At 33.5% G+C, this 24,937-nt stretch overlaps 1 protein-coding gene across 1 annotated transcript; it reads left to right on the top strand.

Moving 5' to 3' along the window:
• The first annotated feature begins 4,036 nt into the window (after nt 1–4,036).
• Nucleotides 4,037–24,339, top strand: POGLUT3 (protein O-glucosyltransferase 3). The gene is given in 11 exon segments (XM_031961402.1): nt 4,037–4,088; nt 7,978–8,156; nt 13,276–13,376; nt 13,378–13,430; nt 17,615–17,661; nt 17,848–18,027; nt 19,224–19,440; nt 21,740–21,872; nt 21,874–21,926; nt 24,234–24,287; nt 24,290–24,339. Coding segments are annotated over 11 exon segments (1,119 nt in total).
• The last annotated feature ends 598 nt before the right edge of the window (nt 24,340–24,937 follow it).

The raw sequence follows: 24,937 nt of genomic DNA, 5'->3' as shown, positions 1-24,937 counted from the left end.
AGCAAATCACTTCATCTCTCTGGACCTCCATCTCTTCAGCTGAAAAATGAGAAGACTGACCAAGAGAATCTCCAATGTCTCTCTTCTTCCTATATCAAACAAGCATCAGGTCAGTCTGAGACCAGTTAATGAAGAAGCAGGGAGATTGAGGAATTATAGGAACTAGGTCAGATTCTGGGAAGGACTTTCTATCACTGACTTCATCCTCCAGAGCTGTTCTAGCTTGCACTGAGTATCTTGATGAGGTTAGTCATCAGAGCAAAGTGTCTCATCTAATTACTTTATGGAAGCCAGATCATATGAAAGTAGCTAACTCCTACACAGAGGGATTATGTAATTACTGGGTAGAAAGGAGGAAGAGCCAATTTTACGTGAAAGGGGCCAGAGCTTTTTTTAAATTTATTTTTTTTTTATAATATCTTTTTTATTTTCAAAATACATGCAAAGATAGTTTTCAATCTTCACCCTTGAAAAACCTTATTTCCCATTTTTTTCTCCCCTCTTCTTCCATCAAACAATAAGTAATCTAGTATAGGTTAAACATGTGCAATCTTTTTAAACCTATTTCCATATTTATCATTGCTACGCAAGAAAAATCATATCAAAATGGAAAAAAAATGAGAAAGAAAAAAAAGCCAAGCAAACAACAACCAAAAAATTGAAAATACCATGTTGTGATCAACATTCAATTCCTCTAGTTCTTTTTCTGGATGAAATGGCTCCCTCCATCACAAGTCTATCAGATTTGGCTGAATTCATCTCATTGTTGAAAAGAGCCAAGTCCCTCACAATTGATCATCATATAATCTTTTTGTTGCTGTATACAATGTTTTCTTGGTTAAATCACTTCACTTTGGGACTTTTTAAAGAAATCTTTTGGGGGTTTTTTGGAATTATTAAAATTTTAGGGAAATGTCTAATCTTCTACTTGATGGGTAGACTCTTCTTTTGTCTGCTTCCTAGAATTGTACATTTTTATGTTTGTTTCATGAGTTCCAAGTGCTTGTTAGGCATGATTTGTGAGACTATAAATCTCAGAGTTGAAGACAATTTTTGCTGATTCAAAGCGATGTACATGATCTATGACAAGATGAAGTTTTCTCCTCAGCTGAAATGAGCTGACAGTGAGTAGAAACTGGCTGGAAGGAAGCATTCTAACACAGAGGAGTTTTGTGAATTCTAAAGACAAATAAAAATGACTTTTGTGCTTTCAGTTTTATGGTTTGCTTTATCCAAATGTCTTCTCTTTTCTGTTAATGTGAATAATTAAATCTAGTAATTTTGATATTTGTCTGTATACAACATTATAACAACTGTAAATTCCAAACTCCTGTCATTTCTAGTCCTTATTGTGGCATTTTGAAGGGACAGGAGAAGTATTTATTTATACTGAAGTAACTAAGTTTTGAAAATGAAAGTCATAAAATGATTGTGAAATCAATATCATGCTGTATATTATTCCTAAGATTATTTTCTCTGACTTTTACTTTGGTGACATGTCTACTACTTAAGTTTTTATAGAAACTCCTTTCAAGGTACCACAATCTATCAGAACTCCTCCTAGGTTAAAAGCAAAATGACATGATATGTGTCTACTTTAATAACTTGCTATTCCAGCACTGCTGGTTAACCTTTAATTTCAACATCTCTAGTTCTATCTTGAAAGACAGCTGATTTCATTACCATTCAACATCTGAGCAGGTGTTTATTAAACACTTATTATGGGAAAGGCACTACAAAGATACAAAGATCAGTAAGAAAAGGTCTTGTCCTTGAAGTGTCTGTAATCTAGAAAGGATGAGATACAAGAGGACCAGTTTATCGAGGGAAGGAGCTGCTCGTTACTGTTAGGTTGGCCATCAGATAATAAATTCTCTGGAAAAAATTGTAAACGTCCTTGAGTATTGTGAGTGTCCCATCTTCAGCAACTTCTTCAGCAACAGTAAAAAAAAAAAAAAAAAAAAAAAAAAAAAAAAAAGTAGCAAAAAGGAGACAAAGGGCATTAGAAATCTTGCCAATTGTAAATGTTAATTTGTTCACTCTGGCTCTTTCTGGTTAATTGGCATTAGAAAGGACAAAATATTATGGATTTCTGAATAGGGAAGGGATCTCAAACTCTCACAAAGTCTATACTTTGTGAGATCCCTTCCCACAATAACCACGTTATCCTTCTGTTGCTTCTGTTCTATGTTATCCTTCTTGCTTTTAGGTAAAGGAGATGGGAAATCCTGTGAGCTTCAGAAAGTAAGGAGAGCAAGCCCATGAGGTCAGGAAGTAGAGTCTACTATCAATGATTTGAGGAGCCCAACCCAACAATCTCTGAGACAAATGTCATCTTGTGACTATTACCTTTGGAAGTGAACCCGATGAGTATAAACAAAGAAGTTTGAGACCAATCTCCGCAGGGATCAAGTGTGTCCCCAAGAGCTATGGAAAATTTATTTTAGTTCTTGCTATATTGTCCCAGTATATATTTCTTTATAAAAGCAATAATAATATTTATATTATTAATATTAATAACTAATATTTATATAGCACATTAAGATTTTCAAAGTGCTTTATCTATATTGTTAATCCTCACACCATCCTGTGAGGTAGATGCTACTATTATCTCCATTTTAAATATAAAGAAACTGAAGCTGAGAAAAGATAAGTGATTTTCTCAGAGATCATGCACAAGCTAAATATTTGAGACAGGATATGATCTCAGATTTTCCTGATTCCAAATCCAATGCTTTATACCCTGAACCAACTAAACACCTACATTAACTTAACTATACATATTCTAAATATGAGAACCTTGTCCAGTGACCTGTAAATTGACATGTTACTAGAAGATCTGAATCACAACAATATTGACATTTTCATGATAAAAGAAGCTAGAAAACAAACAAACAAAATGCCAGGAAGTTTCTCTCTCTAAGGAAAGATAAGCAACCAAAGAAATTGGAAGGGTTTGGTTTCACTGTATAGCCAAAGGCAATAAAGCATATCATTTAATGGAACATCTGGAATTCTTGTCTTGTAGCATTAATGTTTCACATAAATATAAAGACTATCATTAAGACATGCCTAATTCAGTTTGCATAGCAACATCTATTGCAAAATAGGATTTGATATAGAAATTATATGACAAACTTTATAAGCCCCTTTAAATTAAGTCAATATATATTTGAATATTCAGTTGGTTTCTGTGCTAAGATGGGCATAAAGGAAAAAAATGCTAGAAAATATGGCTTAGGCCTGAGAAACGAATGGAGTTAATGGTTTGTAGATTATGCAGCCCTATATACTATGAATTTTTTTTCCTAAAAGAATACTAAAAAGGGCAGTTAGGTAGTGCAGTGGATAGAGCACCAGCCATGAAGTCATAAGGATCTGAGTTCAAATCTGGCCTCAGACACTTAACACTTCCTAGCTGTGTGACCCTGGGCAAGTCACTTAATCCCAATTGCCTCAGCAAAAATAAATTAATTGATTAATTAATTAAAGAATACCAAAAGATGCGAGATGTGGTATGGATAAATATTATAAAAATGAAATTTGATTTCATAATGGCATATAAAAAATAGCTCATTCCTGACATAAAGTTCTATCAGAATCCATTTTCTAATGTACTACCAGAATATCAACTACAGTGTTATGCAAATCAACTTGAACATATATAATATGTTATACTATTTTACACTTTTACACTATTTTACATCTTAAAAAAACATTTAATATATCAGGGTAGAACCAACATGGTAGACAGGACGTTGCCTCAGCTCTCCATAGCTTCCCTCAGAATCAACATTAGATTGAGCCTTTGAATGAATTTGGGAGCAACAGAATTCACAAATATTCAGAGTGTAATAATTTTCCAGCTTAAGCTATCTTGGAAAGACTTCAGAAAAGGTCTGACTCAGTTGGGCAGGGGGGAACATGGCCTAGAGCAGGAGCATTGAGGGGAGATCCAGTGGTGAGGGGAATCTAACGGGAGGCTCTTAAATAAAACACAGCAGCATTAGCTACTCTATCCTTATTCAGAAGGCCAATGGATCAGCAGACTAGCTATGAGACCTCAGTGCAACTACAGAAGGCAAATGGTGAGCCTCCAACTCTGCCACCTGCAGAGGAAGCTTGGGAAAATTTCCACTGTGCCCTAGAAACAGTCCCCAACTTTTAAAAATGAGCAAAAACAAACAAACAAAAAAAAGAGTACTGACCATAGACAACAAAAGAGGGCAATAAAATATATAGAAGGAGGGGGAACAAAATCTAGCACTCAATTGATAGATGACTAACCAAATATGAGGAAACCAGTTCAATGTTATCTGGTCAAGATCACATGTTCTGAATTAATATAGAAGCATACACAAATGACCATTGAGATCACAAAATGGAGTCATCAGAAAATGGAGTCATCCCAAAATTTTTGTTGCAAGAACACAGCTCTTTGTGGTTAAAGCAAAGGTCAACATCCATGTAAAATTAGAAGAAAGACTAAAATTAAGGCAATACTATGAGCAACTAAAACAATTTCAATTTGGCCTATTTAAATAAAATGTCATTGCAAAAGAAAAAGGAAATAAAAAAACCAAAAACATTGGTCTTTATAATCATTTTCATATACTTAGACACACTTCCATAAATTTGTACTCAGTAATCCAGCTAACCAGATGACATTGCATTCCTGGATATACTCTCCAGGTATCTTTCCTCATACCCAATACTTGTATACTTGTCACACTGGTCCTAGAGAGGGTATTGGAATATTCTCTCCTAATTCCACACTCTCCCTTTTCCACTGTTGTGGAATTTAGTAAATTCAGTACCTGGGTAACAGTTCTCTCTCTCTCTTCATGGGTCTTCAATATACATATTGATGTTTATTTAGTGCCCTAATAGCTTCACAATTCCTCAACATACTTAACCCCACGATCTATTGCTTACTCTGCCCTACCTATACACAAGAATGAATGTATCCTTGATCCTATTAGAGTAAATTAATCTACTCTAGTCATAATCTCTGATATTTCCACCTCCATGTGCCTTGCCTTTCTACCCCTAAACATATTCTTTATTTTTGCTGTGATTTCTGATCCCTCCATCCCTCAGTTCTGTTGTAGGTCATCATATTTTCATGCTGGAGCTACAATAAGAATTTTACAGGATCTACAAGCAGCTGCAATGAAAGACTGCAGGTCCTAGAATACTATATATCAACAATAAAAACCTAGGCCTGCAAGCAAAAATATTACATCTAGTGAAATAAAGCATAAAATTAAGTGAAAAAAATAGACATTCAATGAACTCACAGATTTTCAGGATTTTATTTCAAACAAACTTGAAGTGAATAAAAAATTTAACATATAATATCAAAGATTAATTTCAAGGCTCTATGAGAACAAACTGTTTATGCTTTTAACATGGAAATGTCAACCATATTCTAAGATTGACATCAGTAACTGTGTAGACCAAAAGAAAGATCAAAGCAGAGCTGAGTATGATCGGACTTTAAAAAGCAAAATGGCCTAGAAAAAGAAAAAATAGTCATTCTACTATAAAAATGAGGTGCTGAAGAATTTATACAGAAGCATTAAATGCGGGAAGAGAGCTAGTAGTTGTGAAAACCTACTCACATTTAAAATGAGTTTAAGAGGAAAATATGTATGTATGCATGTAAACATACCACGAAGGATATAGCCCCCTCCAAAATCTATAAAAAAATAAGGGAGGAAGGAATAGGGATGGGATACAGTGGGATACAGAAGGGTATATAGATGTATGGCAGTAAAAAAACCTGTGTAGATTAAATGGAATGGGATAAAGAAGGAGGGAAAATGTGAAGGGAGAAAATAAGGGAGGGTCTTTGGGTGGGGGGAGATTAAGTAATAGCAAGATAGTTAAGGAGCAGAAGAGTTATCAGGAATAAAAAATAAGAGATATGTGCAAACACAATAACAAGAATCAGGAATAGAATTTATTAGAAAAAAAAGTAGGGCTAATAATAATCATTGATCTCAGACATGTCAGCTATATTAATACTGTTTTAGATGCATATCCATATATGTGTCAATGTGTATGTTTATATATATATGTGTGTGTGTGTATGTATGCATGAATGCATGTAGATGTATATAGGTATATATAAAGACACATGTATATGTGTGGGTGAGTGTATGGGGGATATAAATCATCCTTAACTGAAGCCTGTTTGAGGAAACTGAGGGGAATGAAAGGGGGAAAAAAGAGTAAAGTAAAAAGTATACAGTAGAGAGCAAAAAAATAATCTACAAGGAAGCAAAGATGGACAGTCATTAATATAATGTCTTTTATTATATATGCTTGCTTAAAATGGAAATTTATTATTACAAAAAAAAAGATTGTTGCCACTATGATTTAATATACTACTAGAAATGTAGCTATAGCAAAAAAGAACAACAACAACAACAACAAATTGGAAAAAATAAGCACACAAAAAGTTTACAGATATGATGGTTTACTTGAGAACACAAACAGTTAAAAATTGAAACAGTAGCTTCAGTAAAATATCAAGATAAAAAATAAACATTCAAAAATTTTTAGCCTTTCTATGTAAACAGGAAAGGAAAACATAAAAAGAAGCCCCATTCAAAATAATTACAGAATCTACCTGCCAAGATACTTGGAACTTATATGAATATAACTACAAAAAAATTTTACAGAAGTAAATGAAGACTTAAATAATTAGAGAAAAATTAATTACTGTACAGTTGGACTGAGCAGATATAATTATATGTAAATTATACAAATATATATAACTATATATAAATTATAATCAACTAAGTTAATTTAGGTATTTAATGATTAATATAATAATGCTATCTATGCCCAGAAAAAGAACTCTGGGAGATGACTAAAAACCATTACATTGAATTCCCAATCCCTATATTTATGCACACCTGCATTTTTGATTTCCTTCACAAGCTAATTGTACAATATTTCAGAGTCTGATTCTTTTTCTACAGCAAAATAACGTTTTGGTCAGGTATACTTATTGTGTATCTAATTTATATTTTAATATATTTAACATCTACTGGTCATCCTGCCATCTAGGGAAGGGGGTGGGAGGGGGTAAGAGGTGAAAAATTGGAACAAGAGGTTTGGCAGTTGTTAATGCTGTAAAGTTACCCATGTATATATCCTGTAAATAAAAGGCTATTAAATAAAAAAAATAAATAAATAAAAATAAAAAAATAATAATAATAATAATGCTATCTAAATTAATTTACAGATTTGGTTCCATACTAATGAAACTTTTAAGATATTATATAACTTGTATGCATATTCTGGATTTAATATATATTTCTACCATATTTAACATATATTGGATTACTTGTCATCTAGGAAAAGGGTTGGGGAATGAAAGGGGAAAATTGAAACACAAGGTCTTGCAAGGGTTAATATTGAAAAATTATCCATGCATATGTTTTGAAAATAAAAAGTTTTAATTAAAAAAAGTTATATATCTCTAAACAAAAAAAAAATTTATTTGGAGGAACTAAAGTCAAATTAAAAAAAAAAAAAGTTGTCATACAAGGAGCGTAGTAGTACCAAATCTTGAGCTATTCTTGAAATATGGTAAGAACAGAAATATACACATCTCTTCTGTCCCCGACCTCATCACTAAACATTTAGGAGATTTCTCTCTTCTGGCAGATTATTTAACACTTTCTACATAATGTTGGTCCCACCAAGTTCCTGTCCAAACATGGCACAGAAGCTGAATAAGTCCTCATCTTAGCTACCACTGAGTTGTATCTCAAACATTATTCCTTGGAGCTTTAAAGTTGAACTGTTTGGCCCGGGCTACACTCCTGGACCTCTATCTCCAATCTCCTGAACCTACATTGAAAGAAAAAAACTGAGACTTATAGTCATAGAGTATTTGCCAGCCTTGGAAAGAGAAGGTATGAGGCTTCTCTTATAGCTTTGTCCCTCTTCTCTCACCAGAATGCCAACAGACAGGAAAGAAGTCACTTGAAGAGAAAGACCAGATTCTGGCCAATTATTGCCTTTTAACTGTTCCCCCTAGTTCCAACCAAAGAGGTTCCTCTTTACCACTTGTTGCAGAACCACCAGTTACTGAAGGTTTAGATGTAGTTCAAAGTCTGGGCATTTTACACATGCTCGTAAGGGCTAGGCTTATTGGTCATTCTGATACATATCGGAAAACTCATATATACTAATATGGAGTAAAATGAACAGAATAAGGAAAACAATTTATGACAAAATGGTAATTTAAGGAATAATAGCTTTCAAGGACCTTATAGCTCTGACAAAATCAGTAACCAATCCAGACTTCAAAAAATTAATTATGAAACTTATCTCCTACCTCTTGAGAGGGATGCAAAATCAGATATAAATTCTCAGATGGAGCCAATGTATCCATCTATGTCAAGTCTGTTTTGCTGATTATATATATGTCACATCTGTATGTGCATGAATATTTGTGGCAGCCCTTTTTGTAGTGGCTAGAAACTGGAAACTGAATGGATGCCCATCAGTTGGAGAATGGCTGAATAAATTGTGGTATATGAATATTATGGAATATTATTGTTCTGTAAGAAATGACCAACAGGATGATTTCAGAAAGGCCTGGAGAGACTTACACGAACTGATGCTGAGTGAAATGAGCAGGACCAGGAGATCATTATATACTTCAACAACAATACTATATAATGACCAGTTCTGATGGACCTGGCCCTCCTCAGCAATGAGATCAACCAAATCATTTCCAATGGAGCAGTAATGAACTGAACCAGCTACGCCCAGAGAAAGAACTCTGGGTGATGACTAAAAACCATTACATTGAATTCCCAATCCCTATATTTATGCCCACCTGCATTTTTGATTTCCTTCACAGGCTAATTGTACAATATTTCAGAGTCTGATTCTTTTTGTACAGCAAAATAATGGCTTGGTCATGTATACTTATTGTGTATCTAATTTATATTTTAATATATTTAACATCTACTGGTCATCCTGCCATCTAGGGGAGGAGGTGGGGGGTAAGAGGTGAAAAACTGGAACAAGAGGTTTGGCAATTGTTAATGCTGTAAAGTTATCCATGCATATAACCTGTAAATAAAAGGCTATTAAATAAAAAAAACTAATAATAATAATAATAAAAAATTAAAATCCCAATGGGCAAGGACCTGTTCTGCCTGATCAGAAAACAACCAAACATTTTCACTTTTAACACAATTTCAACTTGAGAAAGCAGTAGTAGTGGTGACCTTGGAGACTGCCTAACACACATGGCATTATTGAGAATCTTTTCCCCAATCTTTTTGAGGAGATCAGTGCATAATAAATTATGGTGGTCACTGCTAAGTAATCCTACATAATCAGAATGAAAGCCCGCCCAAGTCAAAAGAGAAGGAATGTGTATAAAGAGAAGTTTTCAGGAACATGTCTTATTCCAAGAAAACTGCCTATAAATCTTTGGATAGTAAAGAACCTTAGGAACCTCTCATTACAAAAGCTAAAATAGTGCTCCTCTGGTGGAAGGATCAACAAACCCTATCATTACAGGACACATTGATACCATGGCTCTCCATGAAATTAGACATTTATCAGAAATATTGATTGGTAACTGATTGGTAAACCCAGTGTCTGAGACTTGAAATTATTCACAACTTCAAAACAGATATGCTCTTCCAGTGTGCAGTATTTGGTGTTTTGCAGTAGGCAAAAGAAGCCTGTTTGGTTAGCATCCTATCTGAGGACACCAACCTATATATTACCTATGCTAAATGTGCCATAATCATGCCAAAAGATATTCAGTTCAAATCATACAAGGGGAACATGCTTAAATTCCACAATAATAGGAAGTACTTATCATTCTCAAAACAAAAAAAATTCTTCTTCCTCTTATTGCTAGTTCTGAACATTTGATAATTTTCCCCATGGAGTCAAAAATCTATCTAAGTGCTATAAAGTAGGCCCAAAGAAGACATTATTTTAGCTTAATGTATTTTAATGGTGAACTTGCAGGTTAGCACAGAAGATAGTAACATTAAAAACATGGACATAAATGATTATGAATGGAAAAAACTGGCAAAATCAGGTATCAGCAATTTTTCCCACTTCAATTTGTGTGTGAATTTTGAATACAAATATTAAATTTATAGAACATAAAGTATTGCCCTAGTCAAAATATTTCCATGAACAAGTTTCAGTCATCCAACTTTATAAAAAATTATAAACAAACGTTAAAATTTCTAGACATTTGGCTTTTTTTAAACAAGAAAATTTCTTATTGGTGGTAACTAGTATTTGCATTATTTTTAACATGGTAGATTTCATCCAATCACCACACTTTTCTATCTTTATTGTCCTCCAGGCTTTTAATGTTGTCTGTCTTCTATGCTATTGCTATAAGCTTGTTATTAAAATATGTTGAACTAAAGCAAAAGTCTACTATGGGCCTTCTCTATCTCTAGCACTGAATTCTATAATCATTTTGAATTCTATGCTTATAAATTATTTTTCAAATGAAAGATTTTCAAGTTTTCTGATTTAAATAGTCCAGCATATTACAATATGAATTAGTAGTAACCTAAATGTTACTTTGTTTGTCTACACAGCCATTGCATTATTCATTTTTAAAAGCAATTTTAGATACATGAAGTATAAAAAAGCACTATCTAAAATCCATTTCTGCTCCATGATATTAACCTACAAGGCTGATTAGAATTCACATTCCTTCAATTTGCTGCAAATTAAAACTATACTATTCATTTTCTCTTTGATGAGGTTAAAATTGCTTATGCCTCTTTCATCACATGATCTGATTACTTTGTGCTGATTGCAAATTCAATTTCATGCCAGAAGTGACTTATATAGGAATGATTTGTAGGAAAATTCTGAGTATTTTATAATATATATTTTAGTGGTTCAATTAAGTTTTTATATACTTTAAAGTATGGCTCTCAAGTGATACTTACTAAAGGTAAATCTTTCCTTTAGGAATTTCAAGTAAATTTTCTATGGGTTTAAACACTTCATATCATATTATTTTTACATATACTTTTCATTACACAATTATTTGTCCCTTCTTTTTCTTAAAGCAGTTGTTAAAATTCATTTACTCTAGCTGAGTTCTTTCACAGTTAAGTAGGTTTTGGATATGAAAATCTGAAAAATTGATAATTTTTAACAGGATAGATAATACCATATTATTGTTCCTACCTTGCAGAGATAAAGTTGGGGTTTTTTCTCTATAAAAATCCACTCAACTACAAACAAAATCAGTTGAGACAGCTTTTTAACTTTCTAACGCTGAGAGAGGAAAGGGAAGATAAAGAAGAAAGACGAAGGAATAAGCATCTATTAATCACCAGCTATTTACCAAGCACTGTGCTAGGCAGATAACAAATATTATTTAATTAGGGAGAAACATAAAAAGAAGGCAACAGGGTGTAGTGAAAGGGTACTGGATTTGGAGTCCCAGGACATGAGTTTGAATCCCAGATCTGACATTACTATCTGCATAACTTTGGGCAAGCCATTTAATATCTTTTGTCCTGTTTTCTCATCTCTAAAATGAGAGGATTGGAGATTGTCTCTAAGACTCTAGATCTTATGAAAGGTTAAACCTACTTGATTTTTTAAAAATTAAGAATAGCGAACATAAAGCTTTATTGAATAATCATCTGTAACTTTTCAAATGATTTTTGACATACACCTAGCAGAGCCTGTCCCTCTATTTTTATGAGACACTGTGACCAGAGACTTTGTCACCTAATAAACTCAATTGTCAGCTAGGATTTAACTGCCTTCCACATGGGTCTATCAGAGTTTATATCCAGCAGTCACAATCTAAGGCATCTAAGAAGAAATCTGGCAGAGGACTTGATAAATATAGTACATATTTTGAAACATGCTTCAATTCTATATCATGACTAGAGACAGGTAGAGAGATGAAGGAAAGAGAAAAATGGGTAGAAAGAAATTAACAGAATGTGGGACAAAGATAGATGGTGAAAAAAAGTACGCAGCAGAGAACAAAAGAATAACTTACAAGGAAGCAAAAAAAAAAGATGGATACATGAATATAATTTTTTCTATTATTATATATTCTTTCTTGGACTGATAATTTATTGTTATATATTTTGAATTGCCCTGATGGTCTGCTGGGCACTCGACAATGTTCTGATCTGTTCTGTTTTGTTTTCCTTTTTTCTGTTTTTCTTTTTTACATTATATTTTTAATAAAATATTTTTTATAAGATAGAATATGTCAGTTAAGAGCGGATAAGAGTTCTGTGTTGGTAGAAATAAACTATTCATTTTTACTTAGGCTAAACAGAAAAGTGACTGACTAGTTTGGTTGGACTGTGTTAGAGAGAAAATCTGTGAAATTTTAATATATTTTTAGAGGTAGATGGCTTTATTATTTGTCTTTTCTAAGGGATAAAGAGAAAACAGACATCCTTCTAGGATCATCATCATCATCATAGCTAACATTCATACATGGGCAAACACAATAGAGCACCAGGCCTGGAATTTTGAAGACCTGTTTAAATCTAACTTCAGACAATTACTGGATATGTAACTCTACAAAACCCCTTCATCTCATTTGCCTCAGCTCCTCATCCGTAAAATGAAGTGGAGAAAGAAACAGCAAAATACTTCAGTATCTCTGCCAAGAAAACCCAGAGAGGTATAAAAAACTTAGGCATGAATGAAGCAACTGAACAACAATATTCATATAGCTTTAGAATTTGTAAACAGTTCTACATTCATTGTCTCATTTGATCTTCACACAAGCTGGGAAGTTGATACTGTGGCTATTATTCCTATGATATATATAAGAAAACTGAGATTCAAATAAGTGACATGATATACCTAATGATTTACAGCCAGACAGCTTCTGGGGCAGTATTCAAACTCTTTCTGTCTCCAGGTCCAGCATGCTTTCACCACATTGTCCCTCTCACTGCTATTTCTTTTTCTCTATTTTCAAGTGCGATGGGCATCCTTAAGTTTATAAGGACTTAGAGCTGGTATTCTTAGAGTTCAAGTTCATCTAATTTAACCTCTTTTACTTCTTTTTCTAAAACTTTAGCTCTATGCAATTCACAGGATAATTTCTTCTTTTCTTATTTTTTGTGACTGGTCGTGGATTCCCAGAAAAATGAAAGATATTTATTAGTTCCATCAATGTCTAATGAGTAAATGAGTTATATGACCATAACATATACCTATCCAGAAAGGATAGTTTTTTACATTTTCTTCTTTCAGTACAAATATTCAAGACTGGAATTAGTCTACATTCATATCCTTAAGCCTTTGAACAAAAAGAATAACTCATTCTTGATAAGGTTTCAAATAGATAAAAGTGTTATATGTACTTTAAGGTGAAGAGCATGTGGCTCAGTCTCCACACATTTCAAAAGGTAAAAGACTATTTTGTGATCCAGAATCCTGTATGGTAAAAGCAGAAATTCAAAAATGAAGGAATGAAGGAAATTTGTTACATATTTGCTATGTATATCAATTTTTGTTCTTCAGTTGATTTGATTTGTCTTACTCTTCATGACTCCGTGAACTGTACTGTTCATGACATTTTTCTTGGCAAAGATACTAGGAGAGATTTGCCTTCTCCAGTGTATTGATAATCAGAGGTCAAATGTTCAAGGTCACAGAGCTAATAAGTATCTGAGGTCAAATTTGAACTTCAGTCTTGCTGACTCCTGGACCAGCATTCTGAGCCAGCACACTGAGTGAGCCAACTAGCTGACGCAAATACCTCTCTGTCAAATACTGTTTGCTAAATGTTAGGGATACAAAGATAAACAAGCAAGACATTCTAAAAGGAAGAAACAACATATATATATATACAAGGAAGTAGCCAGGGAGGAATTTTGGTCAGGATAGTCATGGGGATCGTGACTGGAATTACAGAACAACTAGCTGTCCCTCATTCCTGGTATGCTCTCACCTTTCTCATCTCTTCCCCATCTTTAGTTTCCCTAACTTCCTTCAAGATTCAGCTCAAATTTCTTTTATTGGAGGCTTTTCCCTGTCCCTTCCAGAAGCTAGAGCCTTCCCCTCCAAGTTTACCTCTGATCTATTCTCTTTGTATCTTGTATATTTGTTTTTCTCATTAGAATGTATACTCTGTGAGAGCAGGGACTTTTTTTTCTTGCCTCATATACAGTAAGCACTTAATAAGTGCTTGTCAATTAACTGTCTTACTGCTAGATAGAGGCTAAATCAAGAAGCATGAAGATGCCCAGCATAATATGTCTGGGTCTGGGTTAGAAAAAATAAATGCTCACCAATGCCTGTGGACATTAGCAGAGGAACTTGGTCCATAGTCCACTTAGGAATGGGGGTGAAGAGAATGGGATTCAGCAGAGGAGCCTAAAATGGATGGTAAGAGTGTCTGGAAAATGTAGATTCTATTTAGAATTATTATATATCAATATTTCAGTGTCAATCAACTTCTGGAAAGTCAATTCCAGAAGTCAGTAGCAACCCTGTCAATCTAGAACTAAATGGGCTGCTGCTGTAAACTGATGGAAGAAATATAGATTTGAAGTGAGAAGGAAGTTTTGACTTTACTACCTGTTAGTCATTGTAGTAGATAGTGTAAAGGACTTGAAGTCAGGAAAACCTAGATTCAAGTCCAGTCTCTGACACCTATCATCTATGTAATGGCTGGACAAGTCATTTAATCACAGTAAGCCTCAGTTTCTAACACTTCTCCTACCTATTTTGCAGGGCTGTTGGGAAGGTTTTAATATAATAATGTATACAAAGTGCTTTGAAATAACAAAGTGCTTTATAAAAACAAGTTGTTTTTCTGACTGAGTTTTGCCAGGTATCCTGGTACTTCCTCTCTCATGTAGTTAAACGGATTTGGTAGTAATGCCTTTAATATGAAGTTTCACTGGAATCGTTCAATATGACTTAATCACATGTTGCAACAAAGTGGTATGTGGATGGAGTGCTGGACTTCAAGACAAGAGGATCTGAGTCTGAAACCTGATATTTATTAGCTGCGGGATCTTAGGCAAGTCTCCTGACCTTACTCAGCATCAATTTCTTTATCTGTAAAATGGAAATAATAGTAGCACCAATTTCACTAGAGTTGTTGTGATTACCAAATGTAAATATATAAAGCCTTTGCAAACCTTAAAGTACTATAAAAGGTTACCTATTATTAATATGTGATACTTTTAAAATATAGACATGATTATATAGCAAAGCCAAAGTAAGAAAGGTCATCATCATCATATCTGGCTAATAATTCATATTTACATAGGCTTTATTTTTTTTAATAATAATAGTTTTTTTAAATTTTTCCAAATACATGCAGAGATAATTTTCAATATTCATTCTTGCAAAACTTTGTGATCCAAACTTTTCTCCATTCCTTACCTCCCCTCTCCCCTAAATAGCAAGTAATCCAAGGTAAGCATAGGTTAAATGTGCAATTCTTCTAAACATATTTCCACATTTATCATGCTGCACAAGGAAAACCATATCAAAAGGGAAAAATTAGAAAAGAAAAAACCAAGCAAACAAACAAACAACAATTACCAAAAAAAGGTGAAAATATTATGTTGTGCTTCACATTCAGTTCCCATAGTCATCTCTTTGTATGTAGATGGTTCTCCCCATCACAAGTCTATTGGAATTGCTTTGAATCACTTCATTGTTGAAAACAGCCAAATCTTGTTGTTGCTGTTTACAATATTCTCTTGGTTCTTACTTTCATTTGGCATCAGTTCATTTAAGTCCAGGCTTTTCTGAAATCATCCTTCTCATCATTTCTTTAAAAAATGACAATATTCCATTACATTCATATACCATAACTTATTCAATCATTTTCCAGCCAATGGGCATTCAGTTCCTTGCCACTACAAAAAGGGCTGTTCCTAACATTTTTGCACATGTGGGTTCTTTTCTCTTTTTAATGATTTCTTTGGGATACAGACCCAGTAGAAATACTGCTGGATCAAAGAGTATGTATAATTTTATAGCCTACATAGACATTTAAAAAGCACACTCTTTCTTCCTCATAGTAAACTTTGAGGTAGGTAGTTTAAGTATTATTATTTTGCTCTTAAAGATGAAGAAACTGGGGTTCAGAGAAGAAGGGTGACTGCCTTAATATTGCATCGGTAGAAAGCATCAGAATCAAGATATGAACCAAGGAATTCTAGATCTCAAATCTAAAATAAGTCACTTCAGCATGGTGTCTCTCAGAATATAAACTGTATTAGCCCCATAATAAGGTGTGGTTATATACTTTGGATTTATATTAAATGAACTTATAGCTTAGAGCACCTAAAATTTAATTTGGGCTATTATCTTTCCTAGACAACTCAGGGAATGAGGAAGTCAAGGCCACAGGCGTTTATAAAGCATCTAATATAGCTCAGGCACTGTAAAAAGCCTTGGGGATACAGAGGGAGGCAAAAACATGATCTTTGCCCTTAGGAGTTTACTTTCTAAGTTGGGGACAACTTGTGAACAACTATATACAAACAATATACAATGCAGAGTAGATGGAAGAGAGTCTGAGAAAAGAGGGCATTAGCAGCTGGGGAAAGCCTTCCTGGAGTAGGAAGCTTTGAATGAAGTCATGGAACTAAGAGGCAGAAATTTTGGATTTGTGTCTCATCCATCTATAAGATGACAAAAGGGGAAGAACAAGGCTCTTAAATCAAAAAAGCTCTAAGAAGGAGAGCTTATAAGTCAAAGTTGCATAGAAGGCGGAAAACCTATGGATAGATAGGCAAGGTCATTCTGGACAATTCTCCCAAATAGAATTGTAGTTTTTGAGTTTCTTCAAAGGGAGAATACTTACAGTATTGAATTCTGAACTACACTAATGGTAATCAATTGGGAAGGGAAGGGGGGGGGGAGGAGAGAGAGAGAGAGAGAGAGAGAGAGAGAGAGAGAGAGAGAGAGAGAGAGAGAGAGAGAGAGAGAGAGAGCATGTTATATGAACTTTTGTGGTAAGCCGGTATATATTACAACTGGGTTGGTATAGATTATTTTTGCATTCATGATCATCGACTTTATAACTATCTAAAATGCCTCAGGGTTCATGAAAATGGGGACTGCTTTAAAAATAAATGACCATTTTAAACACTGGTATGCTTTGTGGAGGTTTCCTTCCTCCTCTAACATACACATACCAAATTCCTTCTCTCCCACTATTTGACACTCACAATCTCATATTTAGAGATGCATTCCCTTGTTACCTCTTAAAATGCAAATAAACTCTTAGAAAGGTATCCCTTTCAGTACCTATTCCTTAGTGTGAATAAATTTGTGTGTACTACACCTGAGATTACATTATGAGAGGGTTGGTGGTCTTGAGAGGCTATAAGAGGCTATTTTATTTTATGAGGAGTTAGGACAGATTTTTTTAAAAAAGGGGAAAGGAAGCCAGGGGTTTTAGCAGTTTAGTTATTTAACATTTTACCTAAAGAGTGGCACTGTCTGGAGATTCACAATGTTCTGCAAGAAATTATAATAAGTCCAATGAAAGAACAGAAGAAAGGTTGTTATAATACCTTACACATAAGATTATGATGTTTTAAGAAAAATATTCCCTTAGGACCAGTATATCATAAGAACTCTGGATGCCTAGAAGAGAATCCTCAGGTAGACCTGGCAGAAAATTCTTTCATATTCAAGTAAGAAGACTGAGATTACAGAGGACTTTGAACTAATGAGCTGTTCTTTTAATCTTTAGTTAAAATATAGATACATTTTTTGCCTCACATATATGTATAAATTTCTCCTAAAAATATCCATCTCAACTTCTACCCTCTAAGCTTTTGTCAATAGAATGAATTCAAATTTACCTGCATTGATCTTCAGCAGATGCTAACTGAAGTCCCAGCAAGATTTAGAAATAAGATTATTCACTACACTGTTTTTAATGATCACATCTTCCAGCTCTCTATAGGGAAGGACACTAAATTCAAAATGTTCTCAGATGAAAGGTTGCTGTCACTGTCAAGAAAGGTATCAGAATTATTTCTAGGAACAATTATGTTTCATTTCATTTTTAAACATAAGCCTACTAAGCTTCACAGAGCGTTTTTCTCTTAATACTGAGTTAAGGAAGGGCATCCATCATCATCTCCAATTTTACATATGAGGAAACTGAAGCTTAGAAAGGGAAAGTGATCTTTTTAGGATCACAAAGCAAGTCAACATCAGGGATAAGATATGAAACCAGTTCTTTCCTTATTCCAAGTTAATTCAACTCAACAAGCATTTTTAGGCATTTAAGTGTATATCCCCATGCCAAGTGATAGGGATAAAAGGACAAAAGTGAAAAACAATCCTTGTTCTCAAAAGACTTGCATTCTCTAGGGTCTAAGATTCCACCACATCACATTGTCTATCAGTAGTGTGGCTGTACAAAATAGGATCCTAGCTAACCCTGTCAGGTCAAACTTTCCTTGGCCTCAGGATCAGCTGAAAGGCCTTGGATTGTTTAGCCAAGAGAAAACTTACAACAACAGCTTAAAGGGACTTGATAACTCTTTTCAAGTATTTAAAATGCTATACTCTGGAAGACATATTATCTTTGTTTTGCTTGGCTTCAGAAGACAAAATTAGAAGCAATGTGAAAACTACCAAAAAAAAAAAAAGTAAATTTTGATTTAGTGTAAAGAAACTTCATTTACACTAGAAATGTAAAAGGCAGCCTCAACAGGTTGCAAATAGGTTGCTTCATGAGGTCTTCAAGCAAAGTCTGGATGACTATTTATGGTGGATGATAAAGAACAGGTTGGACTAGAAGGTCTCTGAGGTCACTTCCAACTGCAGTTTTGTGATTCTACATAGAAAGAAGTTCAACAGAGAGAGAGGAAATTCAAAGAAGAGATTACTTTTATCTGGGAAAATAAGGGAAATATTTTATCTGGGGTGGAAGCTATACAATAATATGTAAAATCTTATATGCCATGACTCCAAACTATGATAGATGCAATACCTCTCAGGGTCATCCTTTTTTTGTCACATGATTTCTTGATGTTCAACAATGAAGAAATATCTATTCTTACATTCTTGTCTCTTCCATGACTTACTTTGTTAATGCTAAACTCTTTTACAGATATTTAGGAAAATTAAAGCTGTTTATTTAGTCTTGATACTCAAAGTTTAGATAGAGATCTTCTCCTAATATTTATACTTTTCTTATATATATTTAGATTCATTTACCAGATCTAAGATTTTATATCAATGTTGGAGAGTAGTCAGTAGAACACCAAAAAGACAATAAGACCCTTGTCCCTACACCTATCATTTTCTGGAGTGGCTCAATGGATTCAAGTGATATTATCTTTCCAATATATGGTATTACTCATTCAATAATTGAAACACTGAGAAGTAAAAATAATGATAACCTCTCTATCCAGTGAAATATAGGTAAATTTGAATTCATTCTATGGGCAAAAGCTTAGAGATAAAAGTTGAAATGGATATTTGTAGAAGAAATGTATATAAATATGTAAGAAAATGTATCTAAATTTTAAATAAAGATTGAAATAGCTCATTAAGCACCACAGTATTTTTTAAAATAAATGAGAATCTTAGAAATACAGATGGGTGGGTTTAATGTTAATCCACAGATCTCAGAAGCATCCACAACTGTATTTGATTTAATTAATAGGTGAATGTTTTGAATGAAAATGCAAAGTGAGCAAAGTTTAATGTTAATCCACAGATCTCAGAAGCATTCACAGCTATATTTGATTTAATCAATTTGTGAAAGTTCTGAATGAAAATGCATATAACTTTGAGTTCCATCTCTAAGAGATACAAATAGTTTCACCAATCAATTAATCAACAAGTATTTATCATATGTGTACTATTTATTAAATGTCTCCTACACACTGTGGTAGGTGTTTGGGATATAAAAACAAAAAAATATACAAACTCTCCTCCCAAGAAGCTAATATTCTATACAAGTTTTGGATAAATTGAATCATGCTTTATAAAGAATAAATGAAATACAGATGGAACATATATTACAACAATATATTACAACAACCTTGATGCTTTCTTTAAAAAATAACTTTTTTCTTTAATGTTTATTTTTACCTATTCTTTGGGAATCCATCCTTCTTTTTATTTTATTTATTCAGAGTGAGTAAAATAAATTCTATGGTTTGGCCTAGTTCCATGAAAAGGAAGATGCCAACTAGTAATAACCACAGGTCTCCTTTTGTTTGTTTTTGTTTATAATCTTTAGTGTCTGTGGGGAGGGGGGGAGAGAGAAAGAGAGAAAAGGAGAGAGAGAAAGAGAGAGAGAGACAGAGACAGAGAGAGAGACAGAGAGAGACAGAGAGACAGAGACAAAGAGAAAGAGAGAGAGATAGAAAGACAGAAAGAGACAGACAGAGAGAGAGAGAGAGAGAGAGAGAGAGAGAGAGAGAGAGAGAGAGAGAGAGAGAGAGAGAGAGAGAGAGAGAGAGAGAGACAGAGAGAGAGAGAGAGAGTGCAGATTTTCTCATTTGGTAGTGGTAGCAAGGAATACAAAGAGATATAGCAAATCTGCAATAAAAACAATGACAGTTTTTCTTATTTCTACATTTTGTAATTCAATACACTCGATTTATCGAAACATAAGTAAATTGGAATTAATTTTATAAGACTTGAGGGAAAGGAAGTGGGGAGAGCATATTATTCCATGTGAGTACATCAATTTAAGCCATGGATTTCAAGTCTTCTATAACTTAAATGGTTTTTTGAGAGTTGCTATGGCCAAAATATTCGGTCTCATGGGGGAGGTAGTAGGGAACTTGTTGATAAATCTCTCTGCAACACAAATATTTTCAGTTAAACAAAAGGTTAGAAAAAATGACTAAATCCAAAAGTGGTTTGCTCAAGATTCTATTAATGAAAGAATTAGATTTATGATCTATATCTCATTCTCTAAATCAGAATAATCTGAGAATGTTAGAACTTATATTTAATTTCAAGGAATGAAAGAGGAGATAAGTATTGATATGCTAGAGAAGAGATTGACCCTGGTCTAGTGGAGAGAGCTGGATTTGGAAACAGAAAGACCTGGCTTCAAACTCTATTTCTGACATTTAAGTAGTGTATGACTTTGGACAAGTCACTTAACTTCTCTGAAATTGCTTCTTCACCTGTCAAATGGAAATGACCATGCCATGACATTTATTTTGAAGGTTTTTGATGGGGTTCAAATTAACTAATTTGTATAAAAATATTTACAAACCTCAAAGTGCTCAATAAATGTCAGATATTGTTGTAGTTATTATTATTATTATTGTTTAGTTTCATTGAATTAATCACCTCTTACCTGTAATTTGGGGCCTAGACTATCAGTTTTATTACTTTAGATTGCCATTCAGCACAATTTGCAAAACAGTTGGTTTCCAAAGTGTATATTACTAGAGGAAAACAAAGAAATTTGGCATTTTTAAAAATAAGATATATTTTGGATCATTAGTCCTTAAGTCTGAACAAAAAGATTACTTTTTTAAATTATGGTTTTTAACTTTGAAAGTATTGGTGGCATATAGACTAGATCTAATATTACTGAGCTACTATCAAATGAGCTGGCAACAAAAATATTACATCCTTTGAATGACAGTGAAAGAATTTAAGACTGTATCAACTATGTACAAATAAAAACCATTTCACTAAAGATTCATGACTATTTTATTCTCCTTTCTTAATCTTCCAAACCATCCAGGTCCTGTTTTGAACAATAAAACAGAAAAAGCTTTTTTCAGAGGCAGAGATAAAAGAGAGGAAAATCTTCGATTGGTGCAGTTGTCCAAGAAAAATCCAGAATTGCCAGATATAAGAATTATTGGATTTTTTTTCCAAGAAAAAGGGGTTGAGAAGAGTTCAGTTGTTGACTTTCTTTGATTTCTTTAAGGTTTGATTGATGCCATCCTCATAGGTTTTATATATTTTTAAAAACTACTATGTAACTATGTTCAGGACCACTAGTATATGATTTTAAGCAAATCACCTAACTTGTTTGTGCCTTGATTTATTATGTATAAATATGTTTAATAACACTTGTCCTATTTACCTTATAAATTTGTCTAGATCAACTGAAGTAACAGATGGAAAAATACTTTGCCAAAATAAAAGCACTATAAAAATGTATAGTGTTATTATTATAATATAAAGTAGGCTACCAAATCTTTCTTTCTTTTTTTTTTGGGGGGGGGGGGGAAACGGCAATCTGGGTTAAGTGACTTGTCCTGGGTCACACAGCTAGTAATTGTCTGAAGCCAAATCTTTCTAACACAAAGTATTTATAAGAACATAAATTGAGACTAGTTCTCATATTATTTGCTTGGAAAATAAATAGGCAAAGAACTTGGCCTGTTAGAAAACTATTTGTCACTAGTAGTTAAAGAACTAGTCTTGAATATTTAAAGAAGAATGTTAAACAGTGAAGGAATGATAGTATATTTCTAGAGTTAATGGTCCTCAGATTTTGAAGAAGCAATAAAATCAAGGTGAGGAGGAGAAGGGAAAAATTTTGGAGTGAAAATAGGAGTGGATTTATGTTGAGAACTGAGAATAATAATTAAAAGTTGCAGGAGAACAGATCTCTACTTACTTTCTAACAATTAGAGCTACCTCCAAATGGAATGGATTGTCCTGTGAGGTAATGAGATCTCTCTCTCATTAGATAGACAGGATAGAGATGATTTGTCGGCATCTAGTTGCACAATGGAAAGAGAGCTGGGTCTGGAGTTCTGAACACCTAAGTTCTTCCAATACTGCTCCCAGACATCAGCTGAATGATTGTGGCCAAGTCACTTAACCTTTCTTGATTGCAGTTTGCTTATCTGTAAAATGTCAAAAAACAAAAGAAAACCTTCACAGGATTACTATGGGAATCAAATGAGTTCACATATGTAAAGTACTCTGCAACTTTAAAGGGCTAGATAAATGCTAATTATTATATTGCACATATTATATTCATCCATCACAAAAAGTATTGGGTAAGACACTCTCTGAGTTTCCTTTCCAGTTTAAGGATTCTATAGAGTAATTTTTTATGATTTATCTATAACGCTAAGATTTTTTTTTTATTTAATAGCCTTTTATTTACAGGATATAAACATGGGTAACTTTACAGCATTAACAATTGCCAAACCTCTTGTTCCAATTTTTCACCTCTTACCCCCTCCACCCCCTCCCCTAGATGGCAGGATGACCAGTAAATGTTAAATATATTAAAATATAAATTAGATACACAATAAGTATACCCGACCAAAACGTTATTTTGCTGTAGAAAAAGAATCAGACTCTGAAATTAACGCTAAGATATTTAAATAGAGTTACAATATTTAGAGCTAGAACAGATCCAAGATATCAAAATCTTATTTTACAATGAAGGAAACTGAGGTCTTTCACGTTAATCTATAACAACTATCCTGGGGACTTTACTTGATGAAAAGATCTATCATGGGATAGACACTAAAATAGAAATTTGTCATCACCTCTCCAGTAGATTAAGGCAATAAAAGATTGTGACTCGCCAAGGTCACATTGCTAATGTCTCAAATCATATTTGAACTCAAGTCTTTCTGTCTCTAAGTCCAGTATTTTAATCACTGAGCCACAACCTGCTCAGTGGTTATCTGAGACATGGGTAAGATCTTAACAAATGTTTACTGGATTGAATTGGATTTGACTGTTAAGAAACTATTTAGCTGTCTGATAAAGCCTATGGACCCCTTCTCCAAATAATATGATTTCTAAAAAACAATTAAAATGGAAAGAATGCTAAATTTCAGTTAAATGTTAGTGAAAGTAAATATAAATTTTTTTCCTATCCAATTTTGCAGACCTCCCTCCCCCCATTTAAAAAGTATCTCACAATATCTGATTCAAAGAGAATAAAAGAAAATCAGTCTATGTCATGGAAAGAGTGATAGACTTTGAGGTCAAGAGATCTATCTAGTTTTACATATCACTTTTTTCCTTGTGATCTTGACCTGGTCATTTCATTCTTCTAAGCTTTACTTTACTTATCTGGAAATCCAGTGTTTTGAACTAAACGATTTCCTCTTACTTTGAGTTCTAAAGCTATGATCCTATGAAAGGAGAATTAAGAAGATTTGTAATATTTTTTTGTTTGTTTTTGCTTTGCTATTAATATGAAAGCATTAAGGGAATATAAGAATGATTATTTAAAGTGTTATTTTTTTCAATATAATACAAATATCAAGTGAATGTCAACAGTATGGTAGCTGCTTATAAATACTCATATCTCTTGTTCTAAAGCAGGACTCCCCCTTCTACACAAAGCTAAAACCATGAAATCATTAGGTTCCATTTAACAGAAATTTTAGTGATTTATTAGGGAAAGCTGAGATTTATGAATTATTTACTCTTATTGATTATTCTCTTCTAAATTTTCTCAGGAAAATGATGAAGGTAATATTACAAAAGAAGGTCCATTAGTTTTTTCAGCCCCACAGACTGTATATCTACTATTACAAAGTACTTCAAGTAGATTCAGAATGGACATTTGATGAGGCAGCAAGGCTGGTAGTGGAAAGAATACTGATATTTGGCATCCCAGGGTCTGGGTCCAAATCCAGTCTCTGCCATATTACCTTTGTGACTTTAGACAAATCATTTGGATTTTCCAGAGTTCATTTTCCTTATCTATATAATGAAGAGATTATACTAGATCAGAGATTCTTAACTTTTTGTTGTATCACAGACCCCTTTGGCAATCCAGTGGAACTGGATGTTTTTAAATGCATGAAATACATGGGATTACAAAAGAAACCAATTATATTGATATAATTATAAAGAATTTTTTTAGGTTCACAGAACCCAGGTTAAGAATCTTTGAAAAATCTCTGGGATAATATCTAAGGTTCCCTGTAGAGGGCTGAAACACTGAAAA

Source organism: Sarcophilus harrisii, chromosome 3 (assembly GCF_902635505.1).
Source record: "Sarcophilus harrisii chromosome 3, mSarHar1.11, whole genome shotgun sequence".
In the NCBI taxonomy this organism is placed as follows: Eukaryota; Metazoa; Chordata; class Mammalia; order Dasyuromorphia; family Dasyuridae; genus Sarcophilus; species Sarcophilus harrisii.
This window is presented reverse-complemented; position numbering and strand designations above follow the sequence as displayed.